This window comes from Eublepharis macularius, chromosome 11 (genome assembly GCF_028583425.1).
Source record: "Eublepharis macularius isolate TG4126 chromosome 11, MPM_Emac_v1.0, whole genome shotgun sequence".
NCBI lineage: Eukaryota > Metazoa > Chordata > Lepidosauria > Squamata > Eublepharidae > Eublepharis > Eublepharis macularius.
In genome coordinates, this window is record NC_072800.1 from 3,257,553 (window position 1) to 3,285,180 (window position 27,628).

Here is a 27,628-nt window from a genome sequence, read left to right on the forward strand (position 1 = left end):
AACTGAGCAGGACATGCTGTTTCATATACGGGGTTTAAAATAAGCAGAAAAAAACCTTCACCCAGTAATTCCACACATCACAATAGCAAGCTAAATATAGTCACGGATTAGAGAGCCATTGTTTTCAATCCTGCTATATAAAACTTGGGCTCTCCAAATGGAATGCCACTTGACCTTTTGTGTTCCACCAGCCTGTGCTTGTATTTAACTGATGCCAGGACAGCAGATTGCCCCTTGGAGGTGTCTTGTGTTGACATGACAGGCCCTAGTGCTGTGCCCTGGCCATGTTCCGGAGACACAAGCCCAGCACTCCAGAGCACAAGAGGAACCCTGCCGTTCAGGGATCTGCACTACCAGTGGCCCAGAATGACATGAGGTCTTTCTTCAGCTTGTCTCAGCTGGTCCTTTCGGCTGGCCATCTAAGACCACCTCCCATCCTCAGGCATTCAAAAATCACGTACTTTGAAGTGGAGATTCTTGATGCCCAAAGCAAAAAGCAGATCTGTGTAGTGGACAAGGTAAGCAGGTGTATATTTCTGTGTGTCTATGGGTAGGCTGTGGAACAGATGATCTAACTATCTTGTTTCAGCACTAGCTTTGTATAAATGCCATCTTAACGGGCAGCATTTTTCTTTCTGCAAGATTTTACAAATTTATCATTCATTGATAGCAGTTATGTGTTTCTCCCTCAGTTGCAAATGCTTCTGGCTCATCCTGTTAACATCTAATTTGCCATTTGTGAGTGATACTTATTGCAGATTATATTTGTATTAAATAATATAAACAGAGAAGGCATTGACAAAAGGGCTACTTTAATTACTCACTGTGACTTTTTAATAGGATTGGGAATCAAAGACCCTTTCTCCCATGCCCAGAATATCTGTCCCAATACAACCTCCCCCCCCCCCCCCCATGTTATTGTGACTTGTGATACAGATTTTTCTATTTTCTTGGCTCTGGCTTATTAACTAGGACTGTCTGCAAAGCTGTAACTGTTAGTGCCCCCATGATTATGTTTAAAATCTGCTATATATTCATTATTCCTTATTCAACACCAATGTTTGATACCTAATGGCATCAAAGAACCAATATTTTATATTATGCTAGTAATTGATACTTGATGACTGATGGAATTTAATATTTGAGAGTTAGTATCTGATTGGCTACCTATTTGCTTATATATTAAGTATTTAGTCGTTTGTATTCAGTTTTAGTTTAATTGGCAATCTCAATTTGATACCAGCATATATAATTCTCAATGTGGCCCCATCTATGCATATTTAAATCCTGTATTTGGAGCCATGGACAGACAGACCTGAAAAAGCCCCAGGTTTGTGGGAAACTCTGCAATCAAAAAAAAAATGGAGTATTAACTCTCCCCCACGATAAAAGGAACACCTGTAGCTTTAAGAAACTGATTCCCTCAGTGGCCATTACTACGCAACCACAATAGTATTGCCAGCCTTCAAGCCTTGATTTCCAGGGCTGTTTTGGCCTTTGAGGGAGGACTCAAGCTCAGCAGCAACCATTGAGCAACTTGATACTTAACACCTGTATTTGAAAACAGATAAAACTACCACAGTTCAGGTTCCTCTTCTGCTATGAACACAAAGCAAGAACTAAAAGGGCATCAAGCAGCTGAGAACACTTTTGGGAAATGATCTGTCCATTTAACAGATGGGAAAGAATCACTGAGGCCAGGAAGTTGCTTCATGTTTGTAGGCATGAGCAGCAGGCTTGGTGTCAGGGGAATTAGGTTGGTTAACTGTACAGCCAACCATCCATCCAGGAATGAGGGGCTGAGAGGGGAGGGGGAGAAAACAGTAGAAAAAGGCTAACAAATGGGGAAAAAAACAAGGAATGGGGGGGGGGCGGGAAGAGAGCAAAATAGGGGTGACAGACCCCTGCTGGGGACAGGGTATCCACTGCCCCCAGCTGTCACCCCCTGCCACTGCTCACTTGGCTGTCAGGGGGGCAAAGGTTTGAGGAGGTGGGCTGGAACATGTGGCAAAATGATGACACACATCCAGGTGACATACGTAAACCTGAAACAACGTGGTCTCAACGGGCCGAATTCGTTAGGAATCTGCCGAAAACATAGTGTTACCTGGGGTGGGGGGAGAAGGTCTGTTCACCCTTGGGGCATTCATCTTTGTTAATTTGTTTTAGCCACACTGTCCTTGTGACCTATTTCAGTTAAAGTGTCCATCAATCCCAGGCATTTTAGCCCCCCCCCCCCCCGCCCAAACATCATAGTGCAGAGTAGGGGGTAGAAAAAGTCCATAAACCATAGGCTTCTGTGTGTAATGAGGCAAAACAAAACAAAGCACATTCCTATTTGGCCCATGAACCACTAGCTAATCCTGACCTGCAAAATGGGAGAGGTCAGGTGGGTGCCAAGTGGCTCAGGAGAAGCCCCAGAGAGGCAGGCTGAGTCCCACCTGAAGACCAGCTGACACCTGTCCCTTGGGATGCCTGTGCAAAACACTGAGGGGGCTCCTGGGGACAGAAATTGTTGCTCACCTGCCCCTCTGGCTACAAACGGGGGCACGTCTCACCCTTTCCACTCCAGGCACAGCGAAGCACGTTTAAGTCCCATGGATTCCAGCAAGAGAATGAGCACATGCTGAAATCGTACCATAGAAACTAATGGAACATAGAAGTGCATAACAATGGTTGATGGATGCCCATGAAACACGAAGTGGCGCTGGCTAAGGATTTTTTAAAAAAAAGATCATTTATAATCTCAAAAATCTAAGGTGGATGAACAGGAGAAAGCAAACACCATTTTCTTTTTTCCCCCTTTCAGATACCACCTTCATCTACTCTTCTTGATGTAAAACATAAGTTTCACAAAGTATGTAAGTACCTGGCTGCTTGCAGTTGTCAAATAAGTTAATTCCAGGAACCTGATGGCTCAGAGCAAGATGCATAGAAGGAATGGCACCCGAGCAGGACAGGGCTGAGGCCAAGTTGTAGCAAAGGACTGAGTTTTCTTTGATGTCCAGTGAATACGTAAAGGCTGAAATCCTCTGGTGCTTTCCTGATCTACATCATACTGCATCTGAGGGGCGGTGAACATGCTCTCTGTATGTTAATTCTAATAGTAATATTAACTGAAATGCACCTTTTCACATCTGCTAAATAGAATTGCCAACCTCCAGGTGGAGCCTGGAGAGCTCTCAGAATTAAAACTGACTTCCAGACTACAGAGATCAGTTCTCCTTGAGGAAATGGACTCTATGGCATTATGCTTCACTGAAGTCTCTCTGATTCCCAAACCCTGCCCTCCCCTGCCAGGCCTCGCCTGGCAACCAGAAGGAGACCAGGTGAGGCAGGGACATGACGGGGGTGGCCATCAGGGACACATAACATAATGTCCAGGAAAACCTGGATATGACATCACCTCTCTCTAGGAATTGCTGGAACCTCTATGGTAACTGATTTTTAAAGAACTTTCTCCTGCTGGCAGGCAAAAACCGCTGGGGGCAGGAGATCTCCAGGCCCCATTAGGCACATGGTAACCCTGTCTGGGGAGAAGGAGACATGTATGTTCTCATGAGCTTCCTCCTGCATAAAAAGAGCCACGCACATTTCTAAGGGATGTATTTAGTTGAAGAAACATCTTTTTTAAAAAAAGATTAATTATTGAATGAATTTTAAACTCACCCCAGATTGTAGCCGGCAGAAAATGCAGCATATGGGAGTGGATGTAACTCTGGTGCAGCAGATGTTTTGCATCTGGACATCCCGTTCCCTTTTAGCTCCTGAATCTCCCATCTGAAGCTGCTGGGTGTGAAAGGACCTTCCTGGATTGCTGCTAGGAGGACAAGTGATCCAAGGCACTGCGTGGCAGGCCTGAAATGCTAGAAATAAAAAGTAAATAATTTTTAGTCATTAAAGGGTGAAATGACTTGCACTATGGGCTCCACTCCTTGTTAGAAGGAAAGGCAACCTTTATTTATTTTATTTCTTAATTCCTGTTACAGACCAAAACCAAAACAGATTCCAGACCTAAACAGGTGCATCTTTGCTTCTCAGCCCTACCAGTTCAAAGTGCCCCCCCTCCCCGCAATTATTCACCTGATTCTTCAGCTGATTAATCTACCAGTGAAGCCAGTTAAGGTTTGTTTGACCTCACTGGCAATCTTTTATGTCAATCACTTTTAACAACAACAACTATTACTACTTTTACATACGGCTCTTCTAGACAAATGAGTGCCCCACTCAGAGTGGTGAACAAGGTCAGTGTTGTTATTATCTTCACAATGCAGCTGGGGAGCTGGGCTGAGAGGAGTGGCTCGCCCAAGGCCACCTGCTGAGCTCACAGCAGTGGTGAGATTCAAACCAGCAGAGTGCTGATTCACATCCCAACCACTTAACCACTAAGCTACAGCAGCTCTTTTACCTGCTATGAAAGTTGCTGAGCACAGCCAATGTTTTGTATTCCATCTTTCCCCATGGCTCAAAGTGGTTTGCAATACATAATTAAAGCACCAAACAGCAAAACCTCCAATTTTCTCCTTGTATCCCGATAAAGCCTAGTGCAATGCAATAACATGCCTGTCACGTCAAGGACCTGGTGAATAAAACAGCCTGGAAACACCTCCTAAAAGCGTCCAAGGCAGCACCTTCGTCACCTCCTCAGAAGGCCCAACCCATAAAGTAGGAGCAGCCATAGAACAGGCACAAGCCCTGATCGGTGCTGCGTGGGCCACCCTTCGAGAAGGATCAGCTGGAAGGTGGCCAACTGAAGACTGTGGCTGTTGCACAGGGACGTATGGGAAGAGAGGGTCCTTCAGATACGTGCATCCCAGGCCACGCAGGGCACCCATAAGCAGCACCTTGAACTGAACTGGCAGCCGGTGAAGCTGCTTTAAAATAAGGAAGATGGGTTTCTGCCAGCTACCTGCTCACAATAATCGGGCCGCGGCAGATTCTGAACCAGTTCTCTATTTTTTTTAAAGGCCTTCTTTCACACATCTTTAAAATAGTGCAAGACTCACTGAATGCTGGCAGCTTCAATGCACGATTTCAGATGTCACCCTGTCATGATGTCATTTTCGTGGTGCCCTTGTGGCACCTGCGTCTGGGTGACGTCAGAAATTGCACTACAAAGAAGCAAGCATTCTGTGAATCTTGCACTATTTTAAAGATGTGTGAAAACGGCCCAAGTTGCGCTGATTTTTTTTGCAATGAGGAAGATTTAGGTCTGTGCCTAACTTCCTTCCGTCAGATCAATAGGACTTAAACATGCTTCATTCGGGCGGGCCGTTCCCCGTATTTTTTTGTCTTTCCAAATGCATTCTACACTGCAGAGGTCCCTCCCCTCCTCAGCCCCCTCCAGATGTCTTCGCTCCTTTCCGAGGACATCTCCCACTCCTCAAGCCCATGAAAGGCAGGGTTGCCTTTATCTCTCCGCAGCTATTCCGGAGTGTTCTTGAGAATTCTCAGGCACACAATTCTGTTCCAACCACCTGAAATGACATTTGTGACCTGTCTATTTAAGGACTGTGCAACTTAGTCACAAAATGTCCTGATGTGTTTCACTTTCACATCATTTATCTTCCTCATTTGATATGAAAGACAGCAAAAGAAAGATTACGATTGGACGAGCTGCTCTGCCTTATGTTGGACCATCATTTCAAACCTACAATTTTGCAAGCCTCTTTTTAACATGTTTGTATCTTACCTTTCCGCCTAATTAGGGCTCTCAAGGCAGGGAAGAGTTATAAAAACATTAAAAATTGAGTATAAACAATATGTATATATAAAACAGTAGTTAAAAGAGAGGTAGGAGGGTCAGTAAGCAAAAAAGTCTTCAGCTATTGGTGGAAGACGATCATAGAGGGGAATAGAGGCATCTCTCTTCTTTTTCCTTTTTTAAATGCAAAATGGTATTTCTTCCCCAGTGAACCAAATGAAACCCCACAGCTTAAGCGGGTACTGGATCCAAATCATTCAGCGCGGCAAAATGTTCCATTGGCTCAGTGCAGAAGGAGCGGCAGCGCGCTGCCAAGATGAACGGACGCAACAGCAAAACCCCATCTTAAAAAAAAAAAAGGAAAATAGCTTTTACAGATAAAACATTTCTATTTATTTAATTAAAAATAATCTCCCTTCCGTTCTGCAACAGCGGTCCGAGCAGCAAAGACGAGCCCTTTCAGAACTAAGTGCCTGTGCTAAAATACTTGTTTCTGTCTTTTCATTTTAAAATTTAAAACTGTTTTCCCTCTTCCTTCTTGAACGCGGCAGCTTCATAATTCCTTCAAAATTAGTCTCTTTTGTGGCAATAAAAAAACCAAACTTGTTTTAATAGAAATACAGACCTGAATAAACCTATTATGAGTTCTTCTCTGGTAACCAATTAGGGTAATATAACATCCCAAAATCTAGAACAAATTTGGCGGAGAACTGTTTTGCAGGCATCCCTGCCCAGGTTTGAATCCCTGCCCTTCCATGGCGGCTCACTGGGTGACCTTGGGCCAGTCACACACTGGCAGTCTAACCTACCTCGCAGGGTTGTGGTGAGGATGAAAGGGAGGCGAGGAGAATGATGGACGCCGCTTTGGTTTTCAGTAGGGAGAATGCCAGGGGGTGCAGGCACACACACACACACACACACAAACACACAAATGTATTTTTAAAAAATTCTTTGGAGTGAAATGTCTCTCTCTTAAATACTTGCACAGGCCCTCAGTGGTACCCGTCTCGCATAGGCCTGCGACTTGAACGCAGTAAGTATTTCCTTTTGCTGCAAAGACATCAACATTTGGCATTCGAGTCATTTTTTTTTGTAGATGCCATTGTGTGTATCTTGCAGTAATGATCCCGCTGGGATGTATTTCTGCTCATGATGAAGAACGGGTGAGGATCATTTTTCTGATGTGGTTAATCCATGGCCCCAAACAAATAAAAAGTGAAGAAGGGATCAGGGGGAAGGACCCAAATTCCATCCGGATGCAGTTCAGCTCCTCCCCGACTTCTCCTATATTGGTTCTTTTGACAACTGGCAGTTCAGAGGGCAACACTGGGGCTGTTAGGTACGGGACCTGAGAGCCAAGCTACAAGTGACGCGTTACACAGGTTGGACACTTGTCAGCTTCCCTCAGGTTTTGATGGGAAATGTAGGCGTCCTGGTTTTACAGCTTGGCTCTCCATTACAGCTGCAAGACCAGGATGCCTACATTTCCCATCAAAACTTGAGGGAAGCTGACAAGCGTCCAACCTGTGTCAGGCGTCACTTGTAGCTTGGCTCTGAGTGAACTGTGACCCTTTGCACATATTTGGATTACAGCATAGTGTGAGAACTGAACTTTCTACACAGCAGCTGGTTTACCCATTCCTGCCGTCAATGTGCATTCAGATGTCATGAGGCTTCAGTTTGCTGAGATGGGTGTGAGTTGTTTCTTATGCCCACACTGTCTTCTCACATGGAACATGACTAAGGATTCCTGGGCCATTTTCACACTGCTTACCGGCCACGGAATATTGCGCCGAGCTCCCGGAACGAGAGCATCTTCCTGCCATGGTTTCGTGCAAGAGCAGTTCGCACAAGAGCAGTTCTTACGCAAAACGGCACCAGGAAGATGCTGTCATTTTGGGAGCTCGGCATGACGTTCCATGGCTGGTAAGCAGCATGAAAACAGCCCTACTTTGCTACTATTTCCGGTTCTCCATAATATGGGTGAATTGGAATTTTAGTCCCTTGCAAACTTAGATTCTAAACCCGGATTATATTGTGCTTCATATAACTCCACTTTGTGGAGAGTAAACAAACTCCAGTTCATTTGGGTGAGTTCTTTTGTTGGACACAGGGAACCAAAGTGTGTTTCGTACAAGGAATTCTTAAGGGAGGAGGAAGGAGAGAGAGAGAAGCAAGCTGTGTTCATGCGCATTACCACAAACTGCAATTTAGTGTGACGTCTGAACAAAGCCTACTTGCTTTCTCCTTGTTAGAGACAATCATGAAGCTGGACCATGTTTAACGTATGAACACTGAATTGATGCTATGCGCCACCAGTTCTTTCTTCTTTGTTTTTCTAGATGGGTCCTATTTGAAAGATTCTGTCAACATAAAGAGCCTTGCAGCCTCTTCTATCATTACCTTGTATTTCACAGACATGGGCCAGCAGGTCAGCTGGACAACAGTAAGTTTGGCCTTGGTAAAACATCCCCACACGCGAGAGTTGCGGGCTGGCTTCAGAGAGCGCCTGGACGTGGGCCTGCCGTTCTCTGTCGTTTCCTGTGTGATCTTTCACATGTTGTCGCCCCCAGGAGGTGATTCTAACTAAATTGGACTATCCACTCCTGATTCTGTTTGTGGTTGGTTGGAACAAAAACAAATCATCGCAATAAGGCCTACTCGTGACTAAGTATACTCACAACCAGAGGAGTTAGCTGTGTTAGTCTGTAGTAGCAAAATCAAAAAGAGTCCAGTAGCACCTTTAAGACTAACCAATTTTATTGTCGCATAAGCTTTCGAGAACCACAGTTCTCTTCGTCAGATGCATGGAGGGCAGAAAGAGAAACTGGTCAGATTTAGAGGAGGAGAGGGGAGGGGAGGAGGAGAGGAGGGATGTAAACAACTCCTTTGATATGGAGATGCAAACAGCTCCTTTTGATGTGGGGATCAGTTTGCTTGTGTAAAGGTTCAAAGGAGTTTGCCGTGTTAGTCTGTAGTAGCAAAATCAAAAAGAGTCCAGCAGCACCACCAAGACCATACAATTCCTCTGCAGCACAAGCCTTCGATAACCACAGCCCTCCCCGCCAGATGCATCTGACAAAGAGAACTGTAGATGGTAAACTGTAGATGGATTTGTCAGATTTGCCAGATGCATCTGACGAAGAGACCTGACAAAGAGAACTACTCACAACAGCACTGTGAGGTTAGTTCAGTATCCTGTTTTCCATATAGGAGTCTGAGGAAGCTTTCCCAAAGGCTTCTCCAGGGATCTATTGACAAGGTTAGATTCGGAACTTAGTTTCACGAGAGCAGGTGCCACAGTCTGCTCACTGCAGGCCAGTCGTTCAAGACGGGCTCCCCCTCTCAGGCCTCATCAAGAGTTGCACCCCCTCTTGTGCAGAACGCTCAGAAGCCCTCCCACGGGGCACTGCTCCATGTGCTGAGCATAATACTGGAAACTCGTCATTCCAGGGTGTGTATAAAGTCTGCACATCCGAACCAGCCATTGTCTGGCAGCTGTGGTGCTGTAGAGATGCTTTGCATGGTTGACACGTGCCCCTGGTAGTCCGTGGCTTTCCAGCCTTATCCCAGCTGAGTGCTGCGATGTGGAAGAGCATTTCGTTAGCCTGCCTATAGGAGCTGACATATTGAGGTTGTCCCAATGGAGGCAGCTGCCACTCACTGGCTTTGCTAACATAAGTCCACACAATTGGATAGTTTGCAGTTCTTTGTTTTGCGCCCACTGACTTGGCCATGTGTGACAATGACAGCCTCCAAGGAAGAACACAGAGGAATAAACTCTTCCAGTTTACAAAGCTTGGGGTGTTTTTATCTAGCCACCATAGCCATCAGTCTAGAGGCTGTATACAAGCCCGGCTTTCATCAAAAGCACTTCATTGTGCAACAAAGTAAGTGAGGGCAGCAGAACTCTTCTCTCAGGGTTCACTTTCCATGTGGTGATAGCAGACTGAGGGTCCCTTGGTCACGAGGAAACAACCGTCAGCCAGGTGGGGGCGGAGGCAGGCAAGTGTCCCAAGCCCGGGCAGGCAAATTCCAGCAAGGAAGGATTGGCCAAGGATTGGGTGAATCTCTGAAGAGCCAGGGAGCGTGGCACTGGCTCCCCAGGCCATGGAGCAGGTGCTGTGTCACCCGGCAAGTTTTGTAATGCTGCATCCTTTGGACGGTACGTTTCCTCAGAGATTTTGGAGTCTGGCTGCCAAGAGTCCCAGTTTGACCCCCCAAGCTCCTGGCTTCGTCTGACAAATCAAAAGTCAGAATGGTGCCCTAATATAACCAGAAATGCAGAGTCACTGCCACTATAAACTGAACCCATGACATCATGCGAACAATCTAGGCAGATAATGCTTATAGCCTAATCTGAAGATTATCTCTGGTATTCATGGAATCAAGAATTGATAAACATTCTCTCTTGCTCTTGTTGGGTCGTATATAAATAGAAAACACACAGAAGCATACTCATCATGCAGTACATTTTGTATGAGTTAGGCCGGGACCCTTTTGTACTCCTATTTCATGGTTTAAGAAACTAAATCATGTGCTTTAGACAATATATAAGGCAGCTGTTTTTCTTGTCACTGCTGCTTTTTTTGTAAAGTACTCGTCCATTCCATTTATACCAAGAAGCAATTTTAATTATTTTCTGAGTTTGCCCCTACTTGGTCATGAGATTAAGTCTTATTTCCATGGAGTTCTGCAAAAGTTCTCCGAGAGCATCACTAGCTTTTGCTAATTTGTATTCCCCAAATGTATGCTGTCAATGCAGCAGTACCCTAAAGAGTTTTGACACAAAATGGTTTCATAGTGTTGATTTGCACACGGGAAACACCCTGCCCAGAAAAGTCCATTAGACCAGCTCCATTCTCTCTATCAGAGCCGGTAAAACTTTGGAGGGGAGGGGTTGTCATCACATTATTATAGTTGTCACAATCCTACTATATAAAAGGTAACTGGTGTTGCCAATGATTCACTTTTTATCCTGGCAAAGGTGCCGTGAGTTGCTGGCAACACTGTGTGTGGGCCAGGATAAGCCCAGTGAAGGCGGAGCTCTGCAGCGTGGCCCTCCCAAGGAGGCCTCTGGAGTGATGGAAGTGGCAGGGAGTCCCGGTGTGCTGGCACAGCCCTCAGCAGGCCTTGGAGCGCAGGAATGCTGCTGGGGCAGTGTGAGGAGACCTAGAGTGCTCCTGCACTCTGCAGCAGGCCAATTTGGGCCCGATTGAGGCTGAATCAGGCACTCTGGGGTCACAACCAGCCTGCTGCAGAGAACAGGAGCACTCTAGAGCCATTGCGCTGCCCCGGCAGCATTCCTGGGCTCTGCAGTGGGCCGATTTTGGCCCCAAATGGGCCAAAATTGGCCTGCTGCAGACAGCAGGAGCTGTTTCCTCAAGCCCATTTTTTTAAAAATGGGCTTGGTTTCTGGTTATTAATGTAAGGCCCCTTTCCTGCTCTTTCTCTCCTTCCCACCCACCTTAGTTTGCCCCTCCCCCCCGGCAGCCTCTCCTCTATGGCCCAGTTGCATGGCGTTGGCTGAGCCCAGGCCCAAACCCAGCTGCATGGTGGGGAACCAGCAAGGATTTGCAAGAGCACTTCCTTTTCCTTTGTACCCCCTTTCCAGTCCCATGTCCTCTTTCCCTCTTCCCTGCAGCCTCCAGGCAACTCTTCCCTGTGTCCTGGGCTGAAGAAACTTTTGACCTGAGTTTATACTTTTAATAATGCTGATGGGCACAGTTCACTCTCTGCGAGTGTATAAATTGTTATTTTATATACTGAACGTTTTTATATATTTGTTAACTTCCTAGAGCAGCATATGTTGGAAAAGCAGGATATAAATTATATTAATAAATACACGTGCATTATTACATGCTTACATATGTGTGCATGTGTGTTGTTTATCTACCTTTACAGAATACAGAAAGCAAACAATACTCCCCCAATTGTTCCATCATCCAACACTGATCCTGCAATTTGGCCCACAAGAAAAACTGCTGAGCAATAGTCCATGTAATTCATATGCTTAGCTTTGACAAAGCATTTGGGATTGGTAAATCCCTACTTCATTAGCCCTTTGCTTTTTCTGTCCTCTGCAGAAAGGTTCTTCTTAACTTGAAGGCTGCCCTGGTATGTTAACTGTGAGCCAAGCTACAAGTGACGCCTGACACAGGTTGGACACTTCTCAGCTTCCCTCAAGTTTTGATGGGAAATGTAGGCGTCCTGGTCTTGCAGCTGTAATGGAGAGCCAAGCTGTAAAACCAGGACACTTACATTTCCCATCAAAACTTGAGGGAAGCTGACCAGTGTCCAACCTGTGTAAGGCGTCACTTGTAGCTTGGCTCTGTGATTCTACGGATCCCATTAGAGCAGAGCTTTAGACATCTTTTTTTCTTCCTTCCAGGTTTTCCTCACTGAATATACTGGCCCTCTTCTAATCTATCTGCTCTTTTACCTTCGTCTCTCCAGCATTTATGATGCAAAAGAGAGTGCCAGAAGCATCCGCCACCCCATAGTTCAGTGAGTAAGAACAGCCTGCACTCTGCACTCAGGAGGGCACGGGTATGAAAACAAGCCTGCCATGTTCAGTGCAGCCCTCTTCAGATGTGATGCCCTCACAAACTGGGAGCCTGCCAACCAATCATACCAGGAGCACACAGTCCTCATGCCTGCATGGAAGCCATATGTGCTTGGGAAATCCATGCGTTGTTCAATTCACATGAAATGGTGACATGAAATGGCGATATTGGGTGTATTGTTGGCACCAATATCTGCAGTTGTCAGTCTCCCTGTTCATGTGGCCCTAAGATCTGAAGAGGGCCAATGCAACGTTTTAAATATGGTGGAGCCGCTTGAACACACCATTGCGGACCTTGTCATGGAGAAAATGGGTCTGGCGGTTACCTGTTGGTTAGTGATTTCACTAATATGACTTCCTCCCATAATCCCCAGACCAGTTCTGCCACAGTTTTAAAGCATGTTTTTATCTTTTGATAGAAGTGGAGTTAAACATATACATGAACCAATCAATCAATCAGTCACTTTTTTAAAAGTTGAGCAAAGGTGGAGAGTCCACCTGGGACATCAAGAGCAGGGCAAGACTGAAGGATAAAATCCAAGGTTTGAGCTGGAAGATGTGAACATATGAAAGGCAAATGGCAAAACTGTCGAGTTTCACATTGCAGACGATGAACCAGCTCTCCACATGGTTCAGAGTGCACTTCTGCATCTTTATTTTTACAGCACTGTCTGTTTTCTCCCTTTGACTTCACTCCGGTGATGATTAAACCAGCATCTTCTTATCCCCATTGGAACACTGGAAGAAGGCCCTGTGCAGGTGGCTAGAAATGCTGGCATGGAGAGGGAGGGTGGAAGCATCAGGTTCAATCCCAGTGTATGTGCGCCAATATCAACTTCTACACAGGGCCTTTGCACGTGCACTCAGCCATGCATTGACTCTGCAGGAGCCGTCTGACCAATTCATTGTAGGAGGGTACAGACTGCATACACGGAGGGTACATGTCTTGTGGTGTGGAGGCTCTTGTGCTGATGTTGCACACAGAGAGGAGGTTGCATGTGGACTAGCAAGCGTGCATCCCCCACCCACCCCCCATTTGACTATCCCAGGCTTTTGCTCAGGTTTTTTTTCTGTATAATTTTCAGCCCCATGTGACTGCTTTGAAAACTGAGGATGAGTCCCTAGGGAAACCGGACATTCAGCCCTTTCTTCCCCCATGACTTAAATCACCTTTCCAAATCTGGGGAAATTACCAGGCTTTGGGTGCCAGTATTCTCTTGCAAGTGTCACTGCTTGACAGTGGCAGCAAATGAACTGTACGCTACGCCTGCCTCATCTTGAGGACTGCTGTCTTTGAGAGTCTCAGCTCTGGACTGTCTGTGAGGCTTCCAACATAAGGAGCTTTCACTGCCAAAGGGGGAAAATTTAAGATTAATCCTTGCAAAATTATTTGTTTCAGGTTTGGATAAAGTTGCTTTGTTTAATAATACTAGGCATTTATATAGTGCTTTGCATTTTAACTATATTACCCAAGTAACTTTTACAAGAGGCCAGTAAGGGAGGTCATTTGCCCTGTATTGCAGAGTGGAGGGGAGGCAAGACTTGCCAGAGGTCCCCCCCCCAGTGAGTCCAAGGCAGAAATTTGAATGGGGGGTGGAGCAGCTCAGCCTTTGTGCCACACTCGCTGAGATTTTAGACGAGGCTATTCAAAAAGCAGCCCTGGAGTTTTTCATATTTGTTTCCCTTTATTTGTCTTTTGTACAGCCTGGCCTGCATTTTCCATTGTTTACACTATCTTCGACATCTTCTGGAGACACTTTTTGTGCACAAGATTTCTGAAGGGCATACGCCGCTGAAGAACATGATCAAGGTGATTTTGCATGCAAAAGATTATACTATGGAGATTTTTTAGTTCTATACACTTGGGCCCTTTTCGCACTTATGGTTTAAACTGCCATTTATGAGCATTCGTCCCGATCGCAGTGGCTTTGACATTGCACCCGTTCATTTCACACTGACTGCTGCAGTTTTGATTTGGCGTCTGTGCTTCATTTCAGACCCACTTTGAAGCTTTGGTACAGTTTCAGGCTTTCTGGGCTTTGCAATTCACGTCACTCTTGTTTTAAAACTTTGAGCACGCGTAGTAATGTTGCAATGTTGGAAACCATCCCCCCTTTGCTGATTGGGCTGTCCCCTGCTCACTGGAGAGGCAATTGGTGGTAGAGTTCTGGGGGAAAACATGTACCACTCTCATTTATTTTTTTTAAAAGCCAAGTCAAGAAAGGGTTAAAGTGCTGCTGCTTTATCCCCTCCCAGCAAGCAGTGACTTTGTTTCCAAAAGGCTGTGCAAAATGCTTGGGTTTTTTTTCTCTTTGGCAAAGCCTGAAACATGCCTGGGAAGGAGGGGAAAACAGCCATTTAATCCTTTCGTGTCTTTTAAAGCCAGGAGGAATGTGCAGTAACGTTAGTGTGTTACAATGTTACAACCCATTCTTTCCTTTAAAAAAAAAGTGTGTGTGTGCATATCCCAAAGGAAGAAGGGGAAAGTAGCCATTTAACCCTTTAGTAGCAGGGAATTAGCAGCAAGCTTAGGAATCATTCCTGGCTTTAAGGAAAAAAAATGAGAGTGCATGTGTACCCAGGAGGAAGGAAACCAATGGAGAAGCAGTCTTATGACCCTTAACTCACTTTACTGAAAAAATGGCGGACAAGGAGTTCAGAGAGCTGAGGAGGGTGGGAGTGGTTAATTCTGCATTGACCAATCAGCTCTCGGGGAAAGGAGAGGGGGGAGAAGCAGAAGGGGAGTATAGAATTCACACTGACATTAAGCAGACCAGACACGACTTGGCAGTGGCTTTAAAATAACATCATGGTATATCCGCAGGGGGGGAATCGGGGATGCTGCGAACAAACATCAGTTCTGCATCCCATGACTACCTTGCAAGTGTGAAAGTCCCGCAAACATGGGAAGCAGAAAAGGTGCTGAAACGCTTTAAAGTCCCATTGTGAAAAGTACCTGAGTGTATCTGACACCTTAAGCACATGACGTCTCGTCAAAAGTAAATAAATACATTTCTGTCTGCTGGATAGAACTGTAAAAGTAACCCTCGCCAAAGATTGGATTCCCATCACACAAAAATACCATCTCCTGAAAGTCATTGTCATTGCCTTGTCTGCTTTATATTGAAAGCAGGGGGTGTTAAGCAGCAAATGAAACAAATGTCATCAGCCCAGCTGATTAATCCTCTGAAAATTGTATTTTGGACACCATCAATATTGATACTTCAGTTTTAGAAATGACCTTTAAAACGAAGGGTGGAGGAGTAGAAGGCGGTGGGGATGTTTATGAATGAATGAGCCAGAGACCTCCTTAGACAGCTGTCAAGGTTGATGCTTAATAAATGTTAAACAAACAGTTGCTACGTGCTTGTGGTCCATCTTCATTAATCAGCAGAGTTGCCCTTAGCCATTGTTACTCCATGCCATCTTGTCAAGCTGCATTCTGACAGGTATCCAATAGTGAGGTCTGGGAAACCAACAGAATGTTTAGGTGAATCATGGAATGCAATGACATCATATCAGACCAAAGAATACTCCATTGATGCCTGAGGATGTGGCACGGAGTGGCAGAACTGCAGCCACATGTCTCCCATCACGGCCCAAAGATCAGCCTTTGTTCTTCTGTGACATTTCCTGCTGAGGGGGTAGCCCCTTGTGCCTTGGGGAACTGAACTGTGTGGTGTTTGCTATGGTTGCAAGAGGCTGGCACAGGGAAATCACAGGCCTCCTGCCCTAGGTGGCAAAGAGAATAGTTGGGGGAAGTCCATCAACAATGGTTAGGGAGAGAGGAGAAATGCCCCCCTCTGCCCTTCTGCATGGGCCTGCACAGGCTTCGTGCACCTGATGAAGTGCATGGACTCACGAAAGCTTCTGCTGGGATATATTCTGCTACTCTTCAAGGTGCCGCTGGATTCCTGTTTTGTTTTGCTGGTTCCCCTCAAGGAAAATACAGCAAGAAGTGTAGGCTAGTTGCAGTAATAATAATAATAATAATAATAATAATAATAATAATAGTAACATTCAATTTATATACCGCCCTTCAGGACAACTTAACACCCTTTCAGAGCAGTTTACAAAGTATCTTATTATTATCCCCATAACAATAATCACCCTGTGAGGTGGGTGGGGCTGAGAGTGCTCTGGAAGAGCTGTGACTGACCCAAGGTCACCCAGCTGGCTTCAAGCGGAGGAGTGGGGAATCAAAGCTGGCTCTCCGGATCAGAGTCCCACACTCCACCAAACTGGATCTCGGATGAACAGTAATAACTAGACAGTACCCATTATTTCAAAGAGTGTTTCCTTTGTCTTTAAATTAAACACAATCAATCTTGAAACAAACATTAATTTTTATGGTAATAATTTGTTTACAGAACTCTCTCAGTCTTGGCCTTCTCTCACTCTGCTCTAGCAATAAGTAAGGAGTTTCTCTACACGAGACATCTTATACCAGGACGCTCAAGTGTAGGGAGACACAATGTTAGCTGGGAAGCATAGTTTTAAAAGACAGCCGAATGCTCTGTCAACTTCACATCTCTACCCAGAGCTGGCAGAGATCGCTCCTCAGAGGGTTTGTTAATTTCCTTGACAGAGCCTTCGGGGAGGCGAAGATGAAGTTGCAAAGCCAGGATAGAACAGTGAGCAAAGGGTGCTGGTTACAGGCATTCTCAGTCCAGTGGGCTCAAGGGGAGGGCTGTTATTTAACCTCTCCCCAGTCATGTCAAATGCCTCGGAGACAGGAGTTTATTCTTTTATGTTTCACCTTCAGTATATCTGTTTTCGTTACAGGGCTGTACTTTTTATTGGGGATTTACTTCCTGGATTGCCTATTACATCAACCACCCACAATACACTCCTCCTTGTAAGTAGCACAAAGGACACCCACCGCACTTTGACTTCTCCTCATTGTGCAGAGAAACGTTCCAGCCACTGTTCTGATGAGCAAAATAAAGGGGGGGGGGCGGGACACAAAGTCCCTCATGGGAGAAAAAGGCACTTGACACGGTGCAGGCTATTAGTCAATTTAAAGTGCAAAAGTGCTGATACATATTATATAAATCTCTTGTACAATATACAGTAGCCCAGTACAAAAAGTACAAAATTCTTCCTGTGAGCATTTGCTATAATTGTACAGATTGAGATAATACCGGAGGAGAACAATAAAGTCCATTAGGCAGAGGCAATAAGTTTTTGTCTGTTTCTTCTTGTGTTTTCTTTAACTTTGTTAATCTCCAAGCGTTGTGTGGTCAAACTGAAGGGAAGATGGCAATGTAGTTGGGAAAGTCCCACGCCCAATCCAGGGCCAGCTATTATTGACTCAGATTTCGTACATCACCTCCTCAGAACAAACGGCCGCCATTCTCCGGAGTGTGGGGAATTTGTGGATCACACTATGTGGATTAACACGCCCCTGAGGAGGTGATGTACGGAATCCTTCCGTTTGACCACACAACGCTTGGAGCGCTGGGAAAAACAGGCTGCTCCCTCTTGAGCAACTCTCTCGGGACACACATCCTTACAAGAAGAGAGGAGTCCTGAGACAGCCTGGGGAGGGACTGTGGTTCCCTGGTGCAGCATCTGCTTAAATCCAGAAGGTCCCGGGCTCAACCGCCTGCACCTGCAGCTGAAAGGATCGGGTTGTAGGTGGCGTGAAAGGCCTCTGCTGGGAGACCCCAGGGAGCCAGGGCCAGTCTGAGTAGGCGAGACGCGCCTTGGTGGACCAGTAGCCGGCAGCTTCGTGAGTTCGTTTCTTATTGCCATCTTCTCCCAGGGTGTCGATTCTTGTTTCCTCTGCCACGGACTTCCCTTCAGCACTAACGTTCACTCAGCCACTGAACCACCTCCCCTTCATCAACCATCCCCTCGTTCAGCTGTTCTCTTTGGCCTCCTTTCCCTTGGTCTATTCTTTCGTCCAAGAACTGTCTTAAAACACATGCACACACTGTCCTTTCCCCTCCTCTCCATGGTAACTAACGCTCGTCAATATCTCTGGGTGCTGCAGCGGGACTCTCCTTGCACAAGAGTCACTGCAACAAGGCAAGATGCTCCACATGGCTGTTGGAAGACTCAGGGGGTGAGGTCTGAGAGTTTAAGCAACATGGTGAATTGCTCAGGTTCTATGTCTGAATTTAACCTACCTGAGCTCATATGACAAAGACTGACATTGAGAGCCAGTTTGGTGTAATGGTTAGGAGTCCGGGACGCTAATCTGGAGAACTGGGTTTGATTCCCCACTCCTCCACGTGAAGCCGGCTGGGTGACCTTAGGCTAGTCACAGTTCTCTGGAGCTCTCTCAGCCCCACCCACCTCACCAAGTGATTATTGTTGTGGGGATAATAATGACATACTTTGTAAACCGCTCTGAGTGGGCATTAAGTTGTCCTGAAGGGCGGTATATAAATCAAATATTATTATTATTATTATTATTATTATATCTATAAAAAAGCTCCACAGAAGTTTTAAGTGGAGCCAAGCCTGTGCATTACATTAGGTAACCCAGAGAAAGACACAAACAGACTTTCTGTTGGATGTAATACTAATGTAATATTTCATTATGTTTTCTAGCATTCGGGAATAGGCAAGTAACTTTTGCTGCCCTTACATTTCTGGTATGTATTTGGGTGGGTGGTGGGGAAAATAAATTGGATTAAGCAAAATATGCTATACAGCATGTATAACTTTGCACTTCCTCTACACATAAAGGAGAGGAAAGGATGTTTGACTTTCGTATGAAAGCTATGCTGCCTCCTAGGATCTTTTATGAAGTTGTTGGAGGGAGGGAGAGGCATGATTGCTTCCCAGCTATTTCTCTGACAGAGACCCTCGGAAGCAACACCAGGGAAGGCCTTGGACTTCCTGAGGCTGGCCCTTTAAAGCAGCGCCTTGGCCACTGTGTGACGCAGGAGGCTGGCCAGGTGGACGGCCCGTCTGATCCAGCGGGGCTGTTCTTATGGTCTTATATAAATCAAATGTTGTTGTTGTTGTTGTTGTTATGCCCCCGAGTCAGCTTCTCATTCGTATTGCCAGAGCTTTGCCGTTGGCTTTTATTTAAACAAGGAAATATTCTTTATTTCTTCATTTTTCATGGGGAAAAAGGAATGCACCACAACTGCAAAAACAGCTTTTAATGTAATACAGTACATGGACAGTATATTAAAAAAATATTGGTAATGTTCTGATACATGCAAGATTTTCTTACAAACTTACAGTATGTTTATTATTTTGGAGTTCATTTAGGTGATACTTTTTAAAACTTCAGATTTTTATTCAGTTTTGTTTTTTCTTCACTAGTAAATGATATTACAATAACAATCCCTGAAGTCTTCTAACCCAACAACCACATCCCACCAACTTCTATTTTTAAGTAACATTTATTTATTTACTTGAAAACTTCATATTTGTTCTGTGTGAAATTTGCTTGGGATAAACAGGCCTTACCAATGTTCATGCATTTCAGACGTGCTTTGGTTTTCATTGGATAATCCACTCTGGGGCCAGCCAGGTATTGAAAAGATTGTATAATAACATCCTGCAACTTTAACAAAAATATTTGCGATGCTTTTGCAGGTATGTGAAGCTGGAAATCATTTCATCAACGTCGCTCTAGTCCATCAGAACCAATCAGGTTTGTGGCTTTTATTTTCAAGTACTTACCTTTTTTCTCTTAAAATTCTGCCTGGTTAAGGTGAAGGTTCTCAGTGGTGGCAAAGTTACCCTTCTGTAGTGAAAGTACTTATTCAGAAGAATGATGCATGAAAGTATTGCTTTCTTTTGTATTTTTGTTGCTTTTTTCTTTTCATTTCCCTTGCTGGCTTTAGAACACGGTGTTTTGTTCTTTTAGTTTATGCATTTGTATATGTAATGCATCCAGTCTCTGGTTTTAATTGTTTTAATGATGTGGGAGTTTGTTAGTTTTGATGGGTTTTTGTTTTAATTTGTTAGCTGCCTTATTAGGACAGGAAGGCAGGGAATAAATTCTGTAGAAAGAATGAATGAATTTTACAACGTTGGAGCATAAAAAGAGCTTCTCTACATACTCAGAATACAGCCAAGTTTATGTTCAGTGCATGTATTGGTCATAGAACTTAAGAAACATTCCTGGCACCAGACGAGCCCAATACTGCCGAGCTGCAACAAAAAGAAGCTCCTTCAATCACGTTCCATGAAGCTTATCATTCTAATTTATTTATTTGTTTATATTCCCACTTTTCTCCCCAACTGGAACCAAACATGGCTTACAGCATCATTCAGCCCTCCTCCGTTTTATTCTCAAAACAAGCCCCTTATGAGGTAGGTTAGGTGGAGTGTGTAACTGGCCCAAGGTTACCCAGCAACTTCCTTACCAGGGAGGGATTCGAACCTGGATCTTTTAACATTACTCCATTATACTAAGCAAAACACTACCCCCCATATTTACTCAAATGCAAGACTAGGTTTTCCCCCCTGGTATGCCCCATGGCGCAGAGTGATAAGCGGCAGTACTGCAGCCCAAGCTCTGCTCGCGACCTGAGTTTGATCCTGGCGGAAGCCGGGTTAAAATAGCCGGCTCAAGGTTGACTCAGCCTTCCATCCTTCCGAGGTCGGTAAAATGAGTACCCAGTTTCCTGGAGGTAAAGTGTAGATGACTGGGGAAAGCAATGGCAAACCACGCTGTAAAAAGTCTGCCAAGAAAATGTCGTGATGCGACGTCCCCCCATGGGTCAGTAATGACTCGGTGCTTGCACAGGGGACTGCCTTTACCTTTACCTATGCCATAAAAAAGGGAAGGGCCATTTTAAATTCACGAACAATTTACAGTTATGTCCAATAATAAGTTGTGTGTGTGTGTATAGCATTAGCGGGGTGGCATCTTACAATCAGGATGATCTTTCTTCTCTTACCCGGGTCTGTATAGATTATTTCCCTAGTGGATCCAAAGTGTGGATTTTGAAAACTAACCTTTGGGGATATGCTTGTCCCATTCTCCTAGAGACAGGATTTATGTCCTGGACTTGGACTGGAAATGGACTTGATTTGCACAGGTAAACAAGCACTCACTAAAATACGGGCGGAGAAAATGTCTAGACATATGAAGTAACATGACACAGCAGCAACCACCCTAAAGCTCAGCAGATCGGGGTCTGGTCCGTGCCTAGGCGGTGGGTACCCTGGGGTCCCCGTGTGTGCCACTGTGAGCTTCATGGAGAAAAAGCAAGATATACATTAAACGAATAAGGTGCATTTTCTTCAGGCTGTGCTGCAAGTGGACAGTATCATAGACTGAAATAAAGGGATGGGCTGGAGACACAGACTGAAGGTTGGAGCCCGTGGAAAGGGCCTCTGCTAGCAGAACATGTTCACAGGATCCAACCCAAGTTTCTTCAAGGATCAGAAGACAGTACGCTAAAGGCCTTGTTGCCTGTGATGGACTGTGATGGCCTAAGGGGAAGTTGGAGGGGCACAGCCTCCATACAGGGCAAGGTTGCCAGTTCTAGGTTGGGAGATTCCAGGAGATTTGGGGTGGAGACTGGGGACAGCTGAGTTTGGGGAGGAGAGGGACCTAAGCGAGGTATAATACCATGAAGCCCACCCTCCAAATCTGCCATTTTCTCCAAGATCTCTGTAGTGTGGAGGTCAGCTGTAACTCTGGGGCATCTCCGGGCACCACCTAGAGCTGCCCTTCCCCTGGTGGGGCGGGGGATTCCCCGCTCCCAGCATCTATCCCCTGCCACCCCACACCTCGCCAGCAGGGGACAAAGGCACGGGGAATGGGCCCAGGAGGTAAAATACCTCCTGGGCAAGCCTGCAGTGGGTGCGCTCCCGGAAGGGCGTGCCGATGTCACTTCCGAGAATGAGGTCATCGTGCTGGCTGTGGGAATGCTCCTGCACTTTGCTTGGGGCCGATTCTTAAAAAAATTAGTCCTGCGCGGAAGTAACATCATTGCGTTGGCGCCAGGAGTGAGAAAAATCTTCCTGGTAACAAGTGCTGGGTTCCTCCCACCCTCTGGGAGGATAGGGAGACCTAGTAACTCCAGCACCACCTAGAGTTTGGCGACTTTAGTACATTGCCTCTATTCTCTTTAGGGTATCCTGAATATAATAACTTGTGTGTTCTGAGGAGAAAAACTAAAGCACAGTTCTCCACCTGCCACCTACACCAAGCCCAGCTGACATGAAAGCCATGAAGGACCTGACTTACTGGCCTGCAAGTCCTGTTGGAAACAAAGCCGCCTCCCCCCGAGGAAATATATGATGGCATTTCCCAGGCTCCTCTGCCTGCCCTGGTAGACCTCCCTCCAGCCCTTGCCAGGTCCTTCACAAACCAAAGCGGAACACGGAGAATTAAAACACAAACTGAAAAGTTTATTTTAGTGGGAAGGGAAGGATGTTCGACACTTTAAACACATGTTGCTTTCTGAAATGGGCAGAGTCGAGGAAAAAGTTTCTTGCAGCAATAAGTAATCTGCGTCAAAGCAAGAGAGAGTGCCAAGAACTGTCAGATGCTTCTGAAGGAAAGTTAAAGGTTTCTTTACTTTCCCCACTGCTACCCCTAAGCTTTATTCTTATACACCACAGCCTGTCATGTATAGATATACATTATACACAAGAAAGTCTACCAAAGAGAATCTTATAACAGTGTGGCCCATCCTAGCCTGCCATACGAACCCAGTAGGGGTGTGCGCTTTGGGTTTCTGATTTGGGTTTATGATCTGAATTGTGCCTGGTTTGGAATGATTCAGTATTTCTGAATCGGCCCCAGCATTGCTGAGCCGATTCGGAAATACCAAACCAAATTCCCCAAAGCGCTTCGAAATGCTTTGGAAAGCTTTAGGGAGAGCAGCAGCCACCACAGTACTTCCCTTGCCGTTTGCAAACAGCAAGGAGAGTGCTGCTTTCAAGCTTCCTGCCACCTTTTTTACCTGATGGGAGGAGGAGGAGGGGGTTCCTTCCTCACCCTTCCCATCGGATAAAAAAGGCGGTGGGAAGCTTGAAAGCAGCACTCTTCTTGCTGTTTGCAAACGGCAAGGAAATTGCTGCTTTGAGCTCTACTTGAAGCTTTCCAAAGCAGTTTAAAAACCCAAATCCTGAAGCAAATCGAAGCTTTGGGATTTGGGCTTTTCCAGATCTTTTCCCCGCTTCAGGCTTACTGAAGCAGGAAGCCTCAATCTTTTTGGGGTGCACACCCATATAACCCAGTCTTCTCTTGGAAGAGGGATAGAGGACCATCCCTGAAATGCCTCAGGGAATGCTAAGCCCTGACACCCCACTAAAAACCACCCCAGCTGTCCTTTTCATTCTGCCCACTTCTTCCCTTCCCTCTGTTAATTGACTTGTTTCATGTGCCTCTGTCCTGGCTTCCTTCCTGTGCGATCCAGGCAGTTTGCAATATAAATGTATAATAACAAACAGCAATACATAGTTCAAAAGGACGCCGTGGAAAAGGGACGTGGAGGGAGGAGGGAGGTCAGCAAGTGGTGACGGCGGCTCCTGCATACACGGGGATGACGCCACGATGAGAGGGCCGGGCTAGGATCTGGGCCAATCACACACTTCCAGCCTGATCTACCTCACAGGGTGGTTGTGAGGATAAAACGGAGGGCAGGAGCACCGTGTAAGCTGCCTCGAGTTCCTACTGGGAGGAAAAGAAGGGAGTCAGTGGAGTGAAATAAATAATCTTACGGAAAGCTTCCATAATCGCCACCAAAAATGTCGCGGACGCGCGCGAGAAGCTAAATGACGGTTTGTCCCCCAGAGGCAAGTTCCCAGGATTTTTTGGCTGAGAACCACAGCAGTTGAAGCTGGTAAATGTCTTCTAATACCTGAACAAATTACACTGAAAGTTTGCTTTTCTCTCCTTTCCCAAAGGAAATAAAGCCTCTTTTCCAGGCCCATCAATCAACCCGTTCACATGGCTGTTTACACTGGTCTCCTGTCCAAACTATACTTATGAGGTACCCTCCTTGTTTCAGTGCTTTCCTGTGCCTCTGTCACAAAACTGAGGAAGTGATGCTAAATTCTGGCAAGGTCTTCAGCAAGGTTGTAGGCTTATGAGAAGTTAAGATTTTACTTGAATTCACACACAAACAAGCTGAGATCTTGCAATGAGCACTGTTCTGATCTAAGAGTTTCCACAGAGCTTTCAGAGTGATAAATAAATCGTATGTTGAGCCCAGAAAACTAATTAAAGGATTCCATAGTTGGGCCACTAGCAGAATATATCGTTTGCAGTAAAAACGTGATGATAGGCGGTGTCAGCTGATTATGCTGGCTGTATCCTGTGCAGGAGAGAAAATAACAAATCATACACTTTTTATATTTAGAGAGGGAATTAGAGTTCTTTATGATAGGAAATTCATATTCTGATAGAAAAGGAGGAGTGATAGAGCCTATCTACATATCTAATCAAAGGATGGACATGGATAGCAGGGCAAGTCCTGATCCATATTTGCAAGATGGAGAGAAGGGAGAAGGAGGATGGTGGCTGTGACAAAGCCAGGAGGAGAAGGATGTCACGAGGAGGAAGTCCTGAGAATAGCCATCTGTACATCAAAGGATAGGCAGAGCAGTAGACAGCAAACAGATGCCCAGACCTCTCTTATCTTTCTAGATCTTTGGTGTGTCCCCCTCTGAAACCTGAGGAAAGGTGCAGATCTCAGTGCTCCTCTTCTAACACAGAGGAAATGATTTGGCAAGGTGTTTACATTTAAAACATTTTAAAGAAGAGCATTTAGCGGAATGGTAACACAACTGTTTTGCCTGCATCAGGAAAAGATTAAATCTGTGGTCTTAGCAGAGCTGCAAATGAGAACCGCAGTCCGGTTTTTGGGGTCCCTTTCAGATATCAGACTTTTAGCTGCTCAGGGCTTGCGTTTGGATGTTGGGTTCCATAGGATCTTCCTTCAGCTCCATCTGACTCTTCTCCCATCTCTCTTGGAGTGCCTGGTGGGTTTGTCATTATAGCCCAGTCAGGGCTTTTTTTCTAGGGAAAGAATTGGTGGAATTCAGTTGCCAACACCTGGGGCAACTCATGGCAGGAGGTGGCGACCCTGTCACCACATGCGCATGCGTGAAGTGCGCTCTCTCGCTCCCAGGACTGTATGATGATGTCACTTCTGGGAAGTGATGTCATCGTGCAAGGTGAAGCCCCTCCCAGCTGAAGCCCAGGGATGCCCCAAAACAGGTGCTTTAAACTTCAGCTGGGAGGGCGGGGATTTCCCCCTCCCAGCTGAAGCCCAGGGAAGCTAAACTGTCTTTAAACTTTAAGTCCAAGGAAGCCCCAAAATGGGCTCTTTAAACTTCAGCTGCCAGGGGGGTTCCCCCCTCCCAGCTGAAGCCCAGGGAAGGAAACGCCGACTTCAACTGTCGGGTGGGGACTATCGGGGCAGGAAGTTTGTCGGTGTGCTCCAAATCTTTAAAGAGCATGCCGAAGGGTGTTAATAAGTGATTAGTCCTCCAGGGGAACTGATCTCTGTCTGGAAATTGGTGGGCAGGACGACTGGACACATGATTAGCTTCAAGAGGTGCTGGAACACTGTTCCACTGCCTTCCAGCTGAAAGCAAGCCCTGGCCCAGTTTGTCTGCTCACTTGCTAATATGCTGCAGTCCTGGGAACTCACCTTGGTATGCAAAACTGCAGGGCTGCCACTCGGGAGGAAACGTTTTTTCTGAAGCTGCGTGGACAGCTGCTTTAACGCCAGTTGTCTGCAGAGGGTTGATTGGGCTGGGTGGGACTTGGTAGACTTCATGGAAGGCAGCTCTTTATATTTCAGCACAGTTCTTGTTGTTGTTTTTTTCTTTTCTGACAGATTGGCTCTTGGGTTAGTTTTACATTAATGACGCAAACTCTGCCAGGTAAGAGGTAGCCATTTAATAGGTAAGCAAAATGTTTTCCCAATGGAAATTAAGATGCTTGTGATCCCACCTCCTTCTGATTATTATATACGGAATATAAAGCAGCATCAATAATCAGTACCTTTCTGCCGTTCTTCAAAAGTGCCAAAAACTTAAATTCCCCTCTCTTTAAACTGCCTTTCCTCTTATAACAGTGGGCATGATCCACTGTGAGTTAAACATTCCATGCGTAGGAATAGCTTTCTTCTCCCACTGAAAATGAACAGCCTTGGACTAACTTGAGAAACCATTTCCTTCCTCCTTCCAGTGGGCGTTTTTGCACTGCTAATGGCAATCCAGATGGCCCTTTGGGCCCGGAAGAAGCATCAACTGTACCTGAAGAGGGGGATTTCTTCTCGCTGGAGAAAAGCAGCTATGATTCCATTTGTATTGTGAATGCAAAAAGATTTGGCCTGGAACTACTGGGAGTATTCACTCCATTTTGTTATCTAAATGGGATTTAGCAGGGCATTGAGAGATTTTCTAAACAGATTAACATTTCATAAGAACATACGAGTAGTCATGCTGGATTAGACCAGTAGCTCAGCACCTTTTTTTATATCCTGGCCAGCTACTCTGTGGTGAACTCAAGGACTAGCACAACGAGAGGGCAGGTGCTTTGCAGGAGGGAGTTCCAGCGCCAGCCCCTGCATCTCCAAAGGGTCCAGAGCAGCAAGAGATGGGAAGGCTCTTTCTGTGCCCTGGTACTAGTCTGGAGGATAAGCAGCATTGTGCTGTGAAGTCCAAAGATCTGACTCATGCTAAAGCAGCTTGAGAAGCTGAAGGGCTTCTATGTGCCCAGGGCTATTTCTGACTTCGGTTTCACAGCAGGATCCCCGTAGCACATAAATAACTGCTGTTGAAATGCTCTCTGCTAAAAAAAAGTAGTTTGTTATGTGGCGTGACAGGCCGTTGTTATAAGGCACTGTGGATCCTGGCCCAAATGAGGGTGTGTTCTCCCCCGCCCCCAAATATTTTCAGTGAATACAGTTTAACCAGAACAAATTCTGTAATAAGACAGTGTCCTGAACTGCCCAGTCTTGTCTTGAGAAATGAGGATCTTTCCACCAAGTAAAGCTTATAGGACAAGACAATGTACTGTCATTGCAATTATCCTAAGGTTTCGATCTGATGCACACTTTCTTGGGAGTAAGTGCCAATGAATTCAGCAGGATAGAGTTATGTGCAAAGAATTGAACTGTAGGCTTAGGTCCTGTGCACATTTAATTGGAATAAGTCCCAGTGAATTTAATAGATTTACTTCTGGGAAAATGACCATTGAATCAGGTTGCATGTAGCTTTAATACAAGTAAAGAATACCCACTGAACTTCAAAATGCTAAATAAATACTTTCCCATGTTCTAAAATTGGTTTGCTTACACTTATTTTCTTTACTTTCCACTAAAACTGGCAAAGCAAATGTTCATGATAATAAAACATTTATTTGAAGGATCTTGCTTGAATGGATTATAGACCTTATTATTTTATTAATT

The 27,628-nt window shown here is 45.5% G+C and overlaps 1 protein-coding gene across 1 annotated transcript; it reads left to right on the plus strand.

Annotated features, from left to right (window-relative positions):
- The first annotated feature begins 248 nt into the window (after positions 1-248).
- On the plus strand, positions 249-27,107 carry TECRL (trans-2,3-enoyl-CoA reductase like). The gene is made up of 12 exons (XM_054991522.1): positions 249-518; positions 2,810-2,861; positions 6,693-6,737; positions 8,047-8,150; positions 12,096-12,211; positions 13,974-14,079; positions 17,055-17,127; positions 18,831-18,874; positions 19,833-19,890; positions 24,111-24,196; positions 26,051-26,096; positions 26,404-27,107. The coding sequence occupies exons 1-12, from the start codon at positions 285-287 to the stop codon at positions 26,529-26,531; spliced, it is 1,092 nt and encodes a 363-aa protein (XP_054847497.1). The 5' UTR covers positions 249-284; the 3' UTR covers positions 26,532-27,107.
- The last annotated feature ends 521 nt before the right edge of the window (positions 27,108-27,628 follow it).

What these genes read in the sequence shown, in the direction of transcription:
- TECRL (XM_054991522.1), top strand. Translation starts at nt 285, where the DNA reads ATGTTCCGGAGACACAAGCCCAGCACTCCAGAGCACAAGAGGAACCCT. An exon ending in ACATAAGTTTCACAAAGTAT is followed by an intron (nt 2,862 to 6,692) that starts GTAAGTACCTGG and finishes ATACTTGCACAG; the next exon opens with GCCCTCAGTGGTACCCGTCT. An exon ending in CGCTGAAGAACATGATCAAG is followed by an intron (nt 14,080 to 17,054) that starts GTGATTTTGCAT and finishes TTTTCGTTACAG; the next exon opens with GGCTGTACTTTTTATTGGGG.